Genomic DNA, 18,075 nt, shown 5'->3' on the forward strand with positions numbered 1-18,075 from the left:
AGAGGACAGAGTTCCTTCTTCATCTGTCATGCACTCAGGCTATTTTATTTGCATCTTCAAATTTTTGCTCAATAAAGCATGTTATTTGCTCCAATTCCCAAGCTCTCCAACAAGAAGCACTATCCAATGCACCTTACTATGGAATGGCTTCACCTCAAGGAAGTTTAAATGCATACAAGCCTAACATCAAGAACCCTGAACCTGTACAACGAGTCCCTGTCCCATGCATAGCATCTGAGATTATTGCAAAGATCCTGAAAAGATACAGTTTAGTACCTACATTTTTTCCAATTAATAAAATCTCCTGCTTCCCTGGTTTTTACCAGGTTAGGTATGAGTGCTTCCACTCATACTTTGGAAAAACAGGACATTCTGTCAAAAAATGACTACAAAAACAATCAACAATAAACCTGAAAAATCTGGCCTTGCTCACATGGAGGACACTGATCACAGTATCCTCTGGTCCAATACTCAACTTGTACATTGCCAGTTTAGGTTTGAACAGTTATTTAAAGAGCGTGCACTTAACTGCCAAAACTTAAATCAGAATGACTGCTTATCCATGGAAATGAAGCAATAGTTATGGCCCTTTTATGGCCCCTCCCTCCTTTTTTTAAATATGCTATGTCATCAAGCCATTTTATTTATCTAAATTTGTTAATTTCTGCTTTATAAAGCATTTTAATTTTAGTTTCAGCATTACACTAATATCATTTCAATTTGTAACCACCATATGGTGGCATCTTGGCACATGGCTCAGATCTGTAAAAGTGTTATTTTTTGTAACTTCACTTGTGATTATGCCTATACACTGATAATGGCCTGTTAATTTCTGACTGAAATTATTAAAATACTCTGGATTAGAGATAGTTGCAAGTTTTTCCACTTGGTTATGCTATAAATTATAGATGCCAAAAAATTACACTCTTGGTGATTGCTTTATCCATGTGTAAGCAAACAAAGTTTGCACCTGAACTATTTTCAGGACTGGGCAACTCGTATACAGAAGCTAATGACTTCACATCATTTGCCTTAGTATCCCATAATAATGCAAAGCACATATCCTTACAGACATGTATAAAGCTATGCATTATGCAAAGGAGTCACAACCCAGACCAGTTTCGCCCTTTATTGAGGTCTCATCAGTGGGAGCCATACCCAGAGGTGGTAATATTTGCAATAACAAAAATTATTCTTCATTCTAATTTTATTTATTTATTCATGTTGGGTTCCACTCTTTCCTCCACCTTCCCTTAGGACTGGTTGAGCCCTCCTAATGAGGGATTAAGTAGGTATTTTATAACCATGTTCATGGGCTGGTTTGCCTGTTCTGAGGGGCTAAAACCCTGAATTTCCAGGTGAAAAAACCTCTACCTCTGCATGAGACTGGCTAACTCATCTTTAGTTGAAAGAGACCAGATAAAGGTTCCTCATGTCATGGACAGGAATCGAACCTAGGTCTTTCTGACCAAACGGCTTAGTCTATACAGACTGAGCTATGGAGGCTCCTTCATTCTAGTGAATGTGTGTGTTTAATAATTTATAGTATGTTACAAGTGCCATTAAAAACCCAATTAAAATAAAATAATAAAACAGGAAAATATTCATAATCTTTTTTAAAAAAGATAAAGCTATTTTGAATACAGTACATCTTTAAAATTCTAGTGTTTACTGAAGAAAACAGAGCCAAGATTTTTTCCATTATGCTGATATGATTGAAGAAAAATTTCCTCTTAAAAAAGAATATCAAAATATTAAAGAACAGAAGGTTGTTTATATGAATTATTTATACAAAAACAAATGTAATCAAATAAATATTACCTTTGCCTGGTGTTTCTGTGTAAATAATTTTCTCCATTATGATGGTGAAGAATGTAGTTTATAAATATTAGCAAAAGCATTGCCATAAATAAAGGTTGTTAACTAGAAAACAGATCTCTAAGAGATTTTGTTTTGGAAACATTTTTCAATTTATCTTAGAGGAGATTTTTTAATTTTTCTATGATTTCTATGTTATTACTTTCATATGCTTTTTTTTTCTCTTTTAATGGCCTCTCTGGACTATTATAAAACAAATGGTTAACTCACTTGAAAATTTTTTTCATTTTTTACATTTAATTCCATTGTTTATTATTCTCTTGTTTTCCTTTAGAGTACCAATTGTATTATAAAATTAAATTAAATTTATGAAACATTACAACCTATGGAAATCAATGTATAGTGGGCACAAATGTGAAAAAATCCTTTCACAAATCTGAAAGGATTTTTAACTATAGATATTTTGTGCAAATATTATTATTATGAATGATTACTGCTCATTTTCATGTTGTGATTTGAAAGACAACATTTTTGCAGTGTTTTAAATAAATTTTTATAAATTTTCATTAAAGGCTAACAGAAGCCAAATACAAACAAATATAATAAAATAAGATTTAGTTAACATCATTTCTATTTGTTGCTTAAGTATTTGAAATTCAAATACTTAAGACAAAGGAAAAAAATCCCAATATTATAATTTTTTTTCCCCAGTGGGAAACTGAGATAATATAAATTAAAAAATAAAGAAGGGTATCCCATGCTTTACAGATAGCTGGAGCTTGAAACACACTGTTGCAGGGAACTACAAATATTTTGAGGAAAGATAATCCAATTTCTCTTGGTGTTTATAAAATCTTCAGGAAAGTTAATGATAGCAATTTCATTTTGCATCTTAAAATTTCAGGGTCAGAGCAGTTTTGGTTTGGTCTTTCTAATTATTATTTCCAATGCTGAGTTGTTACAACCCCTCCCAAATTATTTTCATTTTTAATTAAAAAATATAACTGTATGAAAGATTTAAGAATTCAATTCATGAGAAGACAAAGATTTCTCTATGATCAGTGCAAACTTTGTTTGCTCACACTTGGATAAATGATTAAACTAAATTTATTATAGTCTAACCAAGCAAAAAATAAACTTTCAACATCTTTCTCTAAATCCAGAGTAATTTAATAAAAAGGTAGCACATTTTGGCAACTCCTATAGATAAAGATGATCTCGCTATTGCTTCTGCCTGGTATCTCCACTTCTGGGCCTGGCTCCCACTGAAGAGACTTCAATAAAGGTCGAAACTAGTCTGGGTAGTGGCCATTCCCTTAATGCATAACATTATACATATCCACAAGATGTGTTTTGCATTATGGGAGATACTGAGATAGGAGTGATGTTAGCTTGGTCCACCTTTGCTACGAGTTGCCCAGTGTTGTACTACCCCAGTCCTGAAGATATTTTCAGGAGCAAACTTTGTTTACTCACACTTGGATAATGGATTAAACTAAATTTATTATTCTCTAGGATGAAATAATACATGTAATTAAAATGAAAACTTCGAGGTTACAAATTGGAAAAATTTTATCTAATAGTTTCTCTCAGAATGCTATTACAAATTCTGTATTTTTCGAAAGCAAACAGATTGTCAAATAAGTCCATTTAAGAAATAAAGAAATATGCATATATACAGATATCTATATATGCACATATAGATATTTACGCTAGAAATACACATTTCCATATCTAATTGTACATTTTATACATATTCTTAACCAAGTAACTACTTAACTGATAATTTTTTAGGTTCAGGATTGTTTAAAAACAACATACTTTAATATATATATATAAAAGCAAAGCCATTGGTTAACACATTCACAGGAGGTATCTGTTGTTAGATATATATCCTTCTTTGATATTAAACATTTATATAGAATAACTAATTACCAAATACAAGCTTTGGTAGTACAATTTAAAAGATCATTTAATTTCAACAGCTCTGAAAAAGTTTTTTTTTTTTTTCTTTTTCCCAATGCAATTTTTTTTAAAATATTTTTCTGATGGTTAAAATATTTGTTTAAAGGTGAACACTTCTTTGAAGGATGAATTTTTGGGAACTGTATGCTCAATACTTGATTAATTTACATTTATTTCTTAAATTTAAGCATTTTAACATTATTTGTCCATTAGACAAATGCAGTTAATGCTTTAAATTAGTAAATTTAAGATTAAATTTTTGCAAATTATTATAGGAAACAAACAATTATAAAGAAGTTACTTATTAATAAAAACATGTCTCATTGGATAACAACTGTAATTTCATGAAAAATACTGGAACATTAGAAAACTAGTTAATCATATATTATCTATTTAAAAAAGCAAAGCAACAGAAAATAGCAAAGATATTGAGCTAAAAACCAACAAACCTAAAATTACATGAAGTAATCAGGAGTCACAAAAGTAAAAAAAGAAACAATTCTCAGACATTTTCTTCATTCCACAACATTTCACTGGTAAAGCTGGAATGCAGGAGTATATACAAACATACACACACACGATACATATAATTAAACACAAGGCTTTAAGTGGATCCCCTGAGTAACAAAACACAATAGAAAATATTTTTACACATATTTTGATATCACACATTTCGAAAATCAAGGAACTCTACATCACTGGAAGGTGGGCAAAATTATCAGTTCATCCCACAATAAATCACAAAATTATAATTTTACATAATCTAGAGAAAAACAGATTTCATTATTATAATGTTAGTTTTATTTTAAGATCATGTAAAAATTAGATTAAAAAAATAAATATACAATGTAGAGGTATTTAATTAAAATTGCTGATATGATTATTTAACACTGCAATACTGAAATGCATTATCATTATTCTGCAAAGATTTAGTATACAGATATGGATCAGAAAGTATGCAAATGCAATACTATCTTTTCAATTGAACTGTGATAAAAAGTTTCAGTATTTCTAAATGATGAAAGTTTTTATATATGTTCTGATATCTACAGACATGTGAATATACAATTTTTTTTTTTTTTTCAAGTAAGCATCTACTTTAATAAGAAATTGACTTCATAGCTATAATATTCTTCTTCACATTCTTCCAGATCTTTATCAAGAAAGAATGCTGATGAAGGTGGTCAAAACCAGTCATTCAGTCATCACTTAAAAAAAAAAAAAAAAAAAAAAAAAAAAAAAAAAAAAACTGGCAATGGGAATGTGGGACATTCAGATCACACAATGAGTAGAAAACCTCTTTGGTGACATTTGAAATAGTTTACAGGTGCTGTTAACTAAATAGGTGGTAGTGAGAAGTCCATTGGTGGCACCATTCTACTAGGTGAGGCCACTGACGGCACATCAAAATTAGAGCTGTAACTAGCAAAGTTGTTGTCAAAATGCGAACCCTAAAATATATATACAATCATATAAATTTCTTCACAAGGTAACACTTGGCAATACAGTTAAAAATCAAAATTTCATAATAGACATTACATAAAAACACATCTTTTACATGTTGGTTTCTTGTTACTAAAGTTTAAATTCAGATATTTTTACTTTTTTTTTTTTTTTAAAAACAAAAACAAAAACAAAATGCTGCACGAAGAAAGACTTGGTTTCAAGTCTAGTAGGCGACTAGAGGAAATTTTTCTAAGCCTTTTTTCGACCGGTTCCCGAGTTAGTCGATCTCTGGCACGGGCAAGCGGGTTTTTCCTCCCGGAAACTCGGGTTTTTCGTTCCGTAAACCCAAGAAAATCGACCATAGAACCCACATTATTTCAGACATTAAATATATTGTGTTAGAGTTAGGGACCACGAGATGGCGGCACATTTGAGCCGTCTCTCTTCACTGTGTACTGTTTAATTAGTGATAGCCTTGGGCCATCTCTCTCTGATTGGTACCAGTGGAGATTGAACTGCCCACTCAGTCTCCAAAAGTTAGATAGGGCTAAATGGCCTCGCCTACTCCCCGTATACGGGAATAAAAAGGCATTAGCTGATTTTTTTTTATTTTTAATATCTTAGTATAGTATATTTTTGTATTTATTATTATTATTATTTTTTGCCATAATAAATAATTATAACTATTCTGTATATCAAATTAAAGAGCTTATTCATATGAACAAAATGATATGATCACTAACATTTAATACTCTTTATTTTTAATGTTTAGAAAGGAAGGCTAAATCACTAATTTAAGAATAGGCATAATGTAAATGAAGCATCTGAAAAGCAAAAAAGATAAATGCTATGAAATGCTCTTCTCTTCTCTTGGCAGCAGCACTCTGCCAAGAGAAGAAAAGTGTTTAACTAATCCTTGAAATGAATGGTTCATTAAATGAACTGTTACCTGAAATGAAACACAAGTCTACTTTAACAATTTGCATACACAAAATCAACAAGGACACTGTCTTGATAAGAGATTGTTAGCGAACAAGGCTTTAATATGAGCTTGGTAGAATTTTGAGAACCTTGTCAATTTTGTGATGCTTGTAGATGTACATATTATTAATTAAATGAATACACACATAAAGTACATACTGAAATAAATAATTTAATGTAAACCACTAATATTTCATGACAAGTATTTCATCACATCATCAGAGTGAAAATGAGAAGTGAAGCTGCAAGAATGAACTGAACAAAGGTTGCCAAAATGTTTCTGTCATTAACAGAGGACATAGTCATTTACACAACATAAAAATAGTTGAAAGGCAAAAGAGAGCAAATCTCATTACAAGATGTAAAGATTCCAAGTTAAAAATTGGAAAAATTTTATCTAATAATTTCTCTCAGAATGCTATTACACACTGTATTTTTTGAAAGCAAACAGGCTGTCAAATAATACAGTCCATTTAAGAAATAAAGAAATATATATACAGATATCTATTTGTGCATACATAGATATTTAAGCTAGAAGTACATATTAGATTTCCATATCTAATTGTAAATTTTATACAAGATATTCTTAACCAAGTAACTTAACTGATAATTTTTTAGGTTCAGGATTGTTTAAAAATAGCAGGCTTGATTATATATATATATATATATATATATATATGTGTGTGTGTGTGTGTGTGTGTGTGTAAAAAGTTTTTACCTTGGGTGTAATATATGTTAAAGATACAAAGAAATTTTATATATTTGGTTTTAATCATTTTCCCAAGTAAGCAAAAGAAAATTCTGGCAGTGGAATGGAAAATAAAGACTACTGCAGATTTCATCACTAAAGTGAAAGACCTCTACCTTCAATGTTCTAATATCATGGTGAACTTTAACATAGTTTCCCTCTTTACCAATGTTCTGTTAGATAAAACTATTCATCTGCTCTCTAAGGACTTTTCAGCTGACATTCTTAAATTATTTGACTTTGCTATATACTCCAGATACTTTTCCTAACAAGGGAATCTATACAAGCAGGTGGAAAGTTGCACCATGGGTGGCACCTTATCACTACTTCTAACAAATTACTTCATGAAATATCTGGTGATGATGTGTTTGCTGTGTGGCCCTACACAAATGAAAATCAGACAGTTCCCTATATAAAATTAACAATCTTTTCTACAGAATTAAACTTATATTAGAAAAGGAAAATAATAGAGTCCTTCCTTCCTTTCTTGGATTCACCAATATAGAGGGAAGTGAATGGCATGCTTAACTTTTCAAAGCACAAGAAGCCCACATTCACCAGAAGATAAATTCTTCAGGACTCTACACACACAAAAACTTTGCCTTATGAATACTCTTGGCTAGATCATATGTCATCTGTTCCTCTGAAGATCGTCAGACAAGAATTACAATTCAGCATAAAAAGAAGCCAACATTCAGTAGAAGATACATTCTTCAGGACTCCATGCATTGCCCTCAACAAAAACTTACCAGCATCAAGACAGTTGCCTACAAATCATGTCATTTATTCTTCAGAAAACACATTCAGAAAAGAATTACAATCTATAAAAGAAACATGATTCAGATATTTTCCATCCAAATCACAGAACGTCTTGGATAATTATTTTCCTACTAATAGCCCATCACTGGATATCAAGAGAATTTCTATTCGTTACATAAAAGGCATCTCTAAATACATCTCAAAAAGTCCTAAAAGAATTTCAAGCCAATAAACAAGATTTCCTCGCTACCTTCTACAAAAGACAAACTTCTGCACTTGCTTCACCCATGAGTGTACCAGATTTCCTGTTCCTGCAATCGCTCATATTTTGGTTAGACTGGTCATAATGTAGATATCTGATGATCAGAACATATGGAATATATTCACTTTCTCCAAACTGAGAAAAATTCTTCCAGAACATGGAGTTTCTACTAGCTAGGATCCTATGGGTTAACACAAAAATTCTTCCCATTCTTTCAAATTCGAGAGACTCTTCAAAGAATGTTATGAAGCTCATTGGAATCGACCCAATCCTAACTGGGATGATAGTGTAAAAATGTCTAAATTCTGGGAAATGGCAAACACTCAACTCTCACCATTAAACTAATGTTTGAATTATAATATGTATCTACAGTGTCTACATTTTTTTCTATATCCAAGGGTAGACTGAAAAGTTCTCAGCCTTGACCATAGATGGCAACACTTTTGGCATGATTTTTGTTTTTCTAAATTGCAAGTCATTCTATCAAGTAGTTTGTTTTATACATCTGTCTGAAGCAAAAGTGTTGTCTGTATCCCTTGAAATGGATAAAATTGAGTATCGTGCAGTTATAAAATTCTTCATAAAAGAAGGTTTAACGGCCAAAGAAATTCATTCGAAGTTCATAAAAGTTTATGGGCACATTTCTCCTTCGTTTTTGACAATTAAGAAATGGGCTACCAAGTTTAAATGTGGCCATACCAGCCTTGAAGATGATCCACGTGAAGGATGTCCAAAAAGTGTGTGAAATTGGTGAGACTTGGGCATTTCAAAAGAGCATGTAGGATATATTTTGCATGAAGAATTGCAAATGAAAAAACTCTGTGCAAGAGGGGTACTGCACTTGCTCATAGCAGATCAAAAATGCACTCACATGAAAATCGTTATTATTAGCTTTGCTCTCTTCTCCAAATTTTCTCAATATATTTTTGTATGCTTGACAATCATTTCTTACTCTGGTATTTAGACCCCAACAAAGACCAACTTTTCCTTTTTCATTGTGTCAGTTGCTTTCTCTAAAGCCTCAAAAAATTCCTCCACTTATACCTTAGTTGAACCTTCTGTGGGACCATAGGCACAAACAAGTCTCATTGTCCAGTTTCAAATTCTCATATTTGCCTACATCACTCGAGACTGCCTGCCATTCAAGAAGATTAGCTTCGTATTTAGTGTTGAACACTATGGCTACTCCTTCTTTTCCTTGATTGTCATTGTCTGAATATAACATTTTGTATTTATTGTTCAGAAAGATCTCACCAGTTTTTGAATTTTTTGTTTCAGTCACCTCTATTATGTCGATCTGGTACTTATCCAATTCGTCAGCTGGCTCCATTATTTTGCCATTTAGGCTTCTTATGTTGATAGTACTGATCTTGATATCTGGTGATGTTGAGTTAGGGTGGTTAGGATTTGTTCCAGTAGCTGACTTTTCGTTGTTTGCCCTGGTTCCCTGGTGAAAACAACGGGGGCCTTGTTTAACTGGGTGACGCCCCAGCCAGCACGAAATTCTGACATGTTGTACCATCATTTTTTATTTTGGTTTAAGCCAATAAGAATACAATTTGGTCAGCTAAATCCCAAATTGTCAGCCCATCTTCGTTTGTTCAGTATCCAGGTAGACCTAATAGGATGCACCACGAGAAGGTGAGGATTGGACATTAGCTCAGAAGCCCTGGTCAGTTCTCCGTATTGCTTTAAAGGCTATGTGGAGGTCTCCTCTCAGTTATATAGCTTTGACCATTAAGCAAATTCTGCACAATCTGATAGTAATATGAAGTAATTAGTCTTTTCAAGAAGTGCTGGCTTCTATCAGTCAGTATTTAATCTCAGCACCATCTGCAGAGTTGAAATTTTGAAATGCTGTTAACATTTTTTTTTTGCATATAGTCATCATTTTCTGAACAAACTGCTGATCCTCTTTATAGGCCACAAAATTTGCATATTGCAAAGTCACATCCAATTTCTACAATTTGGGGGGGTATCCTGATGACATATGGTAGGTTGATGTATGTAGAGTTTGCATATGACTCATCATCAAGCAGTGGTTAATTGCATTTAAACTAAGTTTCAGATGAATCATGATTCCATGTATTGCACACCTGTAGCTACAAAACATGTTTCATGTTTCTGCTATTATCCATCCTGTGGATATGTCCAAAAGCTTAAGTTTCTTTTAAATTATTTCCTGCATTAGATTCTCTTTGCAGTTTACTTTTTTATACAGTTTGCACCCATCCAGTTTATAGAATCTTTCTATATTGTGTTCTTTCAAAAACCAATACTCATCTCACAGAGTCTTTGGCTATTACACCCATGTCTTCCAACCATAGTCAGTGCTTGTGAATATGCATGTTTCGAGCAGTCTCAGCTTGGTGGCAAGACTCACTGATTTGCTTTTCCACATCTTGTCCATTGCCTGTAGGTTTACTTCTGCCTCTATTATGTTCACTCATATAGGTTTCTTCAAAATGCCTGTCTATCCTAAATGACGAATTCCCACAAGGAAAGTGTATCTTGTGAAATCAAAAATCCTGGTTTTCTTGGCTTGAGATGCCACATCACGTAAATAAATTGATATGATTATGGATATAGCAGTTTATTTCATACATTAATAACAACTAAATTGCACACCACCAGATTTCTGGCAAAAAAAGAAACTGTTGTTTTGTACAATTTGGATATGTCCAAAAGCTTAAGTTTCCTTTAAATTATTTCCTATATTACATTCCTGCATCGTACAAAACAACAGTTTTGTACGATGCAGGATGCCATGTTAACAGAATGATATCTGTTAACATGGCTTGAAGAATATAAGAAATGTATGTGCTGCCATTATTATGACAAGTCTGGACTGGTAGACCATGTAATGGATATCCCTCCACATAGGATTAAATGAAACAAGACTACAGCACATAGAAGCTATTACAAATCAGACTATTTTTGGAGAATCCCAAACCTCATAAAGTATAGTTGCATTAATTTACCAAAAACATTGATGGCTAGTTATTTCGTCCATTACAATTCTTAATTACCGTATTTGCCAGAGTATAAGACACACCTTTTTCCTTTGAAAATAGGTCCAAAAAACAGGGTGCGTCTTATATGCCGATATTCAGTTTTTTATGACTTTCATTTCTGGAAATTTTCTCTGTTCCGAGTTACGCGATTTCTTTCTTGCTTCCTTGCAGTGTGTGTGAGAGCATTCCAGTTGCGTAGAGTTCAGTGGATGCCCATGCACTGTCATAGACGATCACAGCTGTGTTCCTGTTCGTTTAAACTTTCCAATTGTTGTCGCGGTTGTTTGTTGTGAATGGTGATAAATTTCTGCCGTTAAATTTTCTCTAAATTTCTTGGCAAATTATGGCTGAAAAACGTCGGCAATGCTACAATATTGCATACAAGCTACGTGTGATTATGTATGCTAAAGAACATGGAAACAGGACTGCAGAGAGGCATTTCGGGCTATACCCATGAAAATTATAAGAACTTGACGGAATCAGGAAGAATCTAAAAAAACCAGCTCACAATAAACATAACCTACGAAGTGGAACTGCAAAATGGCCAGAACTTGAGGCAGAACTGAATACTTGGATTCTAGACCACAGAAAAGCGGGACTTTCAATGTCTACAAATTGAATTTCATTGATTCGTCATTAATGCAAGAAAGCGAGAAAATTTTGAACTTGCGCAAATAGGAAACATGGACAAGGTTCTACTGACTTTTGATGTGCTCTCAAACAAAACTGTAGATTCCAAGGGCACAAAAAGTGTTACTATTAAAATTTCTGGGCATGAAAAAACTCGCTACACGGTTGTTTTATATACTTGGATTTTAGACCACAGAAAAGTGGGACTTTCAGTGTCTACAAATTGAATTTCATTGATTTGTCATTAATGCAAGGAAGAGAGAAAATTTTGAACTTGTGCAAATAGGAAACATGGACGAGGTTCTGCTGACTTTTTGATGTGCCCTCAAACAAAACTGTAGATTCCAAGGGCACAAAAAGTGTTACTGTTAAAACTTCTGGGCATGAAAAAACTCACTACATGGTTGTTTTATCCTGCTGTGCTGATGGTACAAAATTGCCGACGCTATTGATTTTTAAAAGGAAGACGCTACCCAAAGAAAAAACTGCTTAAAGGAGTGTTTGTACATGTTCACGCAAAAGGCTGGATGGATGGAGGAGGAATGAAGCTATGAATAGATAAAATTTGGTCTAGGCGTCCTGTAGGACTGTTGAAGAAGCCTGCCCTGTTAGTATGGGATCAGTTTCGTTCTCACAGAACAGAAGATGTTAAAAACTCAGCTGTAATTCCAGGAGGTCTAACTAGTCAGCTTCAATCTTTAGATGTCTATATTAATAAATCATTTAAGGGATTTATGAAGGGGAAATGGAACAGCTGGATGCAGTCTTCAGATTTTGAGGTCACACCATCAGGAAGAAGGAAGAGGCCTAGCATTTTGCAACTTTGTGAGTGGGTCAAAGCTTCATGGGATGCTGTGAAAACTGAGACAGTGATTAAATCAATTAAGAAGTGTGGCATTAGTAATGCACTGGATGATACAGAGGACAATTTGTTGTATGAGGACTTAGATTCTGATTTAGAAGAGGTTTCAAGTGTCTCTTCATTTAGCTCTGGAGATGAATTTCTGGGTTTTGATGAAGATTAAAAGATGGGACTCTTTCCTAGTTAGATTAGGTATTTGTTGAAAGTAGACCTACTTATTACTATATTTGAAATACTGTAAATTCATTATAATATTTAGTGATCAAGTTTTTTTCCTAAAAAATGTGTACAAAAAAGGGAGTGCGTCTTATAGGCCAGTGCATCTTGTATGCCGGCAAATACGATATTTCTACAATCACCTGATTTTCAGTGCCTTGTAGTTTTTTTTTCCCTTTTTTTTTTTTTTTGCTCCAAAAGAATGCTGGTTGAAATACAGCAAACTGTTAACAGATAAATGATTTAATGCTATTAAATCATTAAAATTAATTTCCAACCTCTAAGCCCACATTAGTTGAAATTTAAGAAATCAATTCTAACCTGGTTTGAAGAAATGGCATCATAATATTGGCCAACGTAGCAACAAGTAGCAGTACCACTTGGAGTACTGTGAGTAACACATTAATGAGTTTCAGCACTAAAGCACGAGCATGAGAATTTTCAAGAGTGTCCAATGTAACCAACTGTTGTAGATGTTGATGTTGCTGATGCTCCATACGGGAGATCTATAAATAATAAATTATTTAATTTAAGCAAAGTAATGCAAAGAATCTAATACATTATTATGTTAGCTAGCGTCATATCATATAACTAAAAAAAGATATTAAAAATATAGAAAGAAGTGTTTTCCTTCTTTTGCTTATTTTAATCGAATTACACTCATGAAAGGTTGTACACCCATGGTACATCAGTATGGTGCAGGCAGGCTACATGGTGGGAAACACTGCTAAAAATACCAAACACAGAATTTTTTCAAGCTACTTCGGGCCTCCAAACAAGCAGGGTGCTGGTCTCACAAACAATGGGGAATTAAATTAATTTACCACCAAAAGACATTCAAAAACATCTGTGGTGAGATTCAAACCCTCACCCTGTTGGAAGAACACATGTGCTATTTACTCTAACAAATTAACACAATAACAATAGACAAAAAAAGTGAATAATATATCTAATAGCCAAATATTTTAACCAAAAAATTACAGGTCATCAGTAGTGACATTACACAAGTTTGAATATGAAGTAGAACATGAATAATGGAGTACTGAAAATAGTAGGAGCTGGGTGATGTTATGCACTGAATAGCACAAACGGATAACAGAGGAAATATTATATTATTTAAAAAATAAATAAACTGTTAATGATGTTTGATTAGAATAAGACTCTCCCATATCTTCAATATTGAGAGGCAGTCAAGTCAATTCAGGTTTGGATGGAGAATAAGGCCTATGAGCTTTCTTTAAACACATGTTCTATATGGTAGCAACAATGGAGTAAGTGGTTTCAGACTACAAGATATTGTAGTTGGTATTAATTCCATGTTATGTTAGGCAACAGATTTTTAATTGGCAATGTAGAATAGGTATTCTTGCTCTCTTTTCTCTACCAAATATCCAGTTTGTCCATTCACAACCTGCTTCTCATCCCTATCTTATGTAGCTTCTAAGGATGACCTCTTGTCTCCTTACATATTCCACCAATCTATGAAAAACCTCAACAGTAATCTAATAAAACCCTATCAACATAAATTTCTCTATCACATCTGTACTGACCTCTGCCTTCTATCCATCAGACTCTGCTTGCATTTTCTCAACTTTTTTTCATAGTCAACATTCCGAAGATCAAAAATCATCTTAATCGTCTCTTGACCCTTTTTCAATCTCTCTCTTCATTCATTTGAAAACCCAATGACCATATCTGTGCATAGTAGTTCATACATGGCCTAATCAAGGCCTTACACAATGGAACCATAACCTCCTCACGTCTACAAGTCAGTGTCCTCTGCATCACTGCCAGAATTTGTTGTGTTATGCTCACAATTTTAGCAGTGTTCTCTAAATTTTAGGCCACCCCATTATTAAAATCATGCAAAACTTGCTAAAATTTAAGCATTTGTTATGCAAGTTAGAGAATCCTGGAGACTTGTGCTAGATGTATTTAGAAGTCCAACATCATCTGATAAAGAAAAGAGCTAAATTTATCTCTGATTCTAATATCAAGTTTAATATCACTTTTTTTTTTCCATGATGAAATCTATATAGGTGATGAATAAGAGTGGAGATAATGTGAGTCTTTGTCCTATGCCTGATTTATTTTCATTTTATTATATTATTATTATTTTTTTTTTATGATGTTCCCATACATGAAAGGTCACAAGACACTTTCACTACACTGCCATGTGTGGACAATGTATGGTTGGACAGTGTATGATTGTTGGCCACTGGCTGCTCTAGTTCTATGGTTAGAAGAAAGTGGAGGAATGGTAACAGCCAAATGAGAGGAGTAATGACCATGAAAGTACCTATAGAAAAGGAGCACCTATGATAAAATAACTGAAGTCAGTTTCGTGAGGTCATCTATTAAGCAGATTGTCCTCTTCTGAATATCACAAGAATTTGTAGTGAGGTCTTGAGTGCTCCATCCTGAATGTATAACTAAAGTGATACTATAAGATTGACACAGAAGAAAATTTCAATACATGCAGAATAGGGAGAAAACAAGGGGTTACTTGGAAGCTGTCTAAGAGCGTGGTTAGTAAGGGTGTGTGTACAGACCGGGTTCTTTTCTTGAAGAGTGGTGAATAAGTGAAATGGGTTGCCAGAGGTGGTTGTGAATGCCCCAACAGTTAATAGGTTTAAAAAGATGTATGATAGATATTGAGTTAATGAACACAGTGATGAGTCTTTTGACTCTATGGAGTGCCCATATAAATAATAATAATAACTTATTATCATTTTATTTTATTATTATTATATCCCGACACAAATCGCCTTTCTATCATATAAGTTTCTATCATATCTCCTCTCCTCTGCCTGTCACCTAAATTCTGCAACCCATACCCTCAAATCTATTCTCATAGGGAACATTCCACAGACCTGTCACCAGCTCACTCATCTCTGATCCTCTCCACCACCACTTCTTGATCCCCAAGAAATGCAGGTGACTAAATTTGTGTGCAGTGATCAACATGTAGCCAACTCTTGCAATATGTCCTCAATTTCAAATCTCTGACCACCATCATCTCCAGATCCCTGGCCACTAATACCATCAATATGATACAAAGTGGGTAATCTTTTTATTCTGAAGTTCATTATGTTACATTTTACAACAATCAACTGACAACCATTGTCATTTGCTCACACTACCCATTTGTTTAAATCATCTGGTAAGATATCTATCACCTTTATCAACTATTGCCCTTCCTAGTTTTGCATCATCATTAGCAAACAACTGAATGTCCCCCTTCAAATCTTCTTCTATATCATTAATATACAAACTAAAGAAGAGTAGTCCTAGTACAGAGCCATGAGGAACTCCATTAGTCCTTCTGTACCACATACCAATCATTTCCCCAGTCACTCAAGCTCATGTTTTGCCCTGTGAAGGAGTCCATGTAAGCATGCAATTTCTTTCCACCCTAGCATCTCATCATCCATATTATTACTTTCAACCACTTCCTTCAAACTCTCATTTGTGTTATGTGCCCTATCATTCGTTGTTTCCAACACATTCTCCACAACACTCTGACAATCCTGCCTTATATTATTTCATTCTTTTGCTCCCGACATGACTCGCCTTTCGTATACTTGCTGATGCAATATTTCTGACAAAACTGCTAACTTTTCCTATTTTTTATTTTACTAGAAATATTTTGCTTGTTCTATAAGATTTCCATTCACGATACAGTTGATGATTTCAATGTTCTTGCCTATTTTCATAGTTTGGATCTTTCTATTGATAATTTTCATGCCAAATTTGTTACAGCCCGGAAAATCCCGGGGATCTGCACTAGATGTGTTTAGCTGTACGTCATCATCTGCATAAAACAAAGAACTAAGTTCGACATGTCCAATTCTAATATCAGGCCTAATGCCACTTTCTTTCGTAATGTGATCCATATAAATGATGAATAAGAGTGGAAATAATATGCATCCTTGTCTTACCCCTGATTTCATATCAAACCATCTTTCTTCCTGTATTTCCTTAAATTCTAACCGCTGACTGACAACTTACATGTAGAGTATGTATTGCTCTATACAATGTTCCATTTACTCCATATAATTGTAGTGTTTTGAAAAGCTTTTTTCTGGGCACCTTGCAATATGCCTTTTCTTAAGTGATATATGATCTGTTCTTAAGTGATATATCCATATCACTTAAGAACAGATCCCTGTTCTAATTTCTCAACTATTTGTCGTAAAGTGAAAATCTGATCTTGAAATCTCTATTTGGCCCAAAACTCAGCTTGTTGTTTTCCAAGTTTTTCTTTCACAATCGTTCCCAACTTCTTCTTTTCAATTATGCTTAAATAAATCTTACCTGTGGAATGAAAATCAATCTAACTAAAATAGGAAGAGATGCAGAAAAAATATCAATAAACTAGAAATATCAGTCTCCAAAATAAATGGCCTCGCCTACTCCCGTATACGGGAGTAGGTGAGGCCATTTGCTGATTTTTTTTTTTTTTTTTTAGAAATATCTTATGCTTGAACAAGTAAAGCAATTTACATGCCTTGGCAGTCTCATTACTCACAACTTCAATAACACAAAACAGTAAAATCCAGACTTAACAAAAGATGGTTTAATATGAATAATTACTATTATGTAACACCTCCAGGGCATCTGAAGACTCATCGAGGGAGGGCACCTACTCTACAACTCTCCGTCTCCACCAAACGCAATTACCTTCACCATACACCAATGGCATCTACCGCTGACCACCACCACTAGTATTTTCGCAGACAATCACAAACATCCATGGCAGGATTCGAACCGATATGAAAAAATAACATTTTAAAAAAGCCTCAACCTAAAACTCTATAAAACCCTTATTATACTTACAGTAATGTATGGAGCTGAGACATGGACACTCAATCAGAAAGAAATACAGAAAATTAGAGCATTCGAAATGAAATGTTTACGAAAAATACATGACTCACTGGTCAGAACACAAAACAACTGAGTAAGTCAAAGATAAATTAAACAATAGAGAAGATATCATAGCTATAATTCTTAAACAGCAATTAAGATGGTTTGGACACCTCTAGAGAATGTCCTTTCAAATATTACCAAATATAGTCTTGAATGAAATCACTAGAGGATCAAGAAGCAGACCAAAAAGAACATTACTCAGTTTTTGAAGGAAAGGTCACGATTATCAAGCTTCAGAGAGCTCAAGACTTTGTGCTTCAAAGTTTCACTTTGAAGTTTTTATACTTTGCAAATCCATTAATATTTATTCTATAGTTTTACTAAATTAGCCTATATTCAATATATTCTTGGGATGGATGATAAATATTTACTCATATTATCTCATATATGATATTTACTCATATCATCATGTTGCTCTACTAATTTTTACTGATGAAAGATTCTT

At 33.6% G+C, this 18,075-nt stretch overlaps 1 protein-coding gene across 1 annotated transcript in view; it reads right to left on the reverse strand.

Annotated features, from left to right (window-relative positions):
- Positions 1-5,045: 5,045 nt before the first annotated feature.
- Positions 5,046-18,075, reverse strand: part of LOC150098599 (transmembrane and coiled-coil domains protein 2-like) — a 168,563-nt gene continuing 155,533 nt past the window's right edge. The window contains exons 12-13 of the mRNA XM_090405273.1: positions 13,023-13,207; positions 5,046-5,234 (exon numbers count right to left, since the gene is read on the reverse strand). Coding sequence (XP_090261399.1) covers positions 5,117-5,234; positions 13,023-13,207 — 303 coding nt within the window. The 3' untranslated portion in view covers positions 5,046-5,116. The remainder of the gene's footprint in view (positions 5,235-13,022; positions 13,208-18,075) is intronic.

This window comes from Typopeltis vanoorti, chromosome 15 (assembly GCF_054136105.1).
Source record: "Typopeltis vanoorti isolate ZY-2024b chromosome 15, IOZ_Tvanoo_1.0, whole genome shotgun sequence".
Lineage (NCBI taxonomy): Eukaryota > Metazoa > Arthropoda > Arachnida > Uropygi > Thelyphonidae > Typopeltis > Typopeltis vanoorti.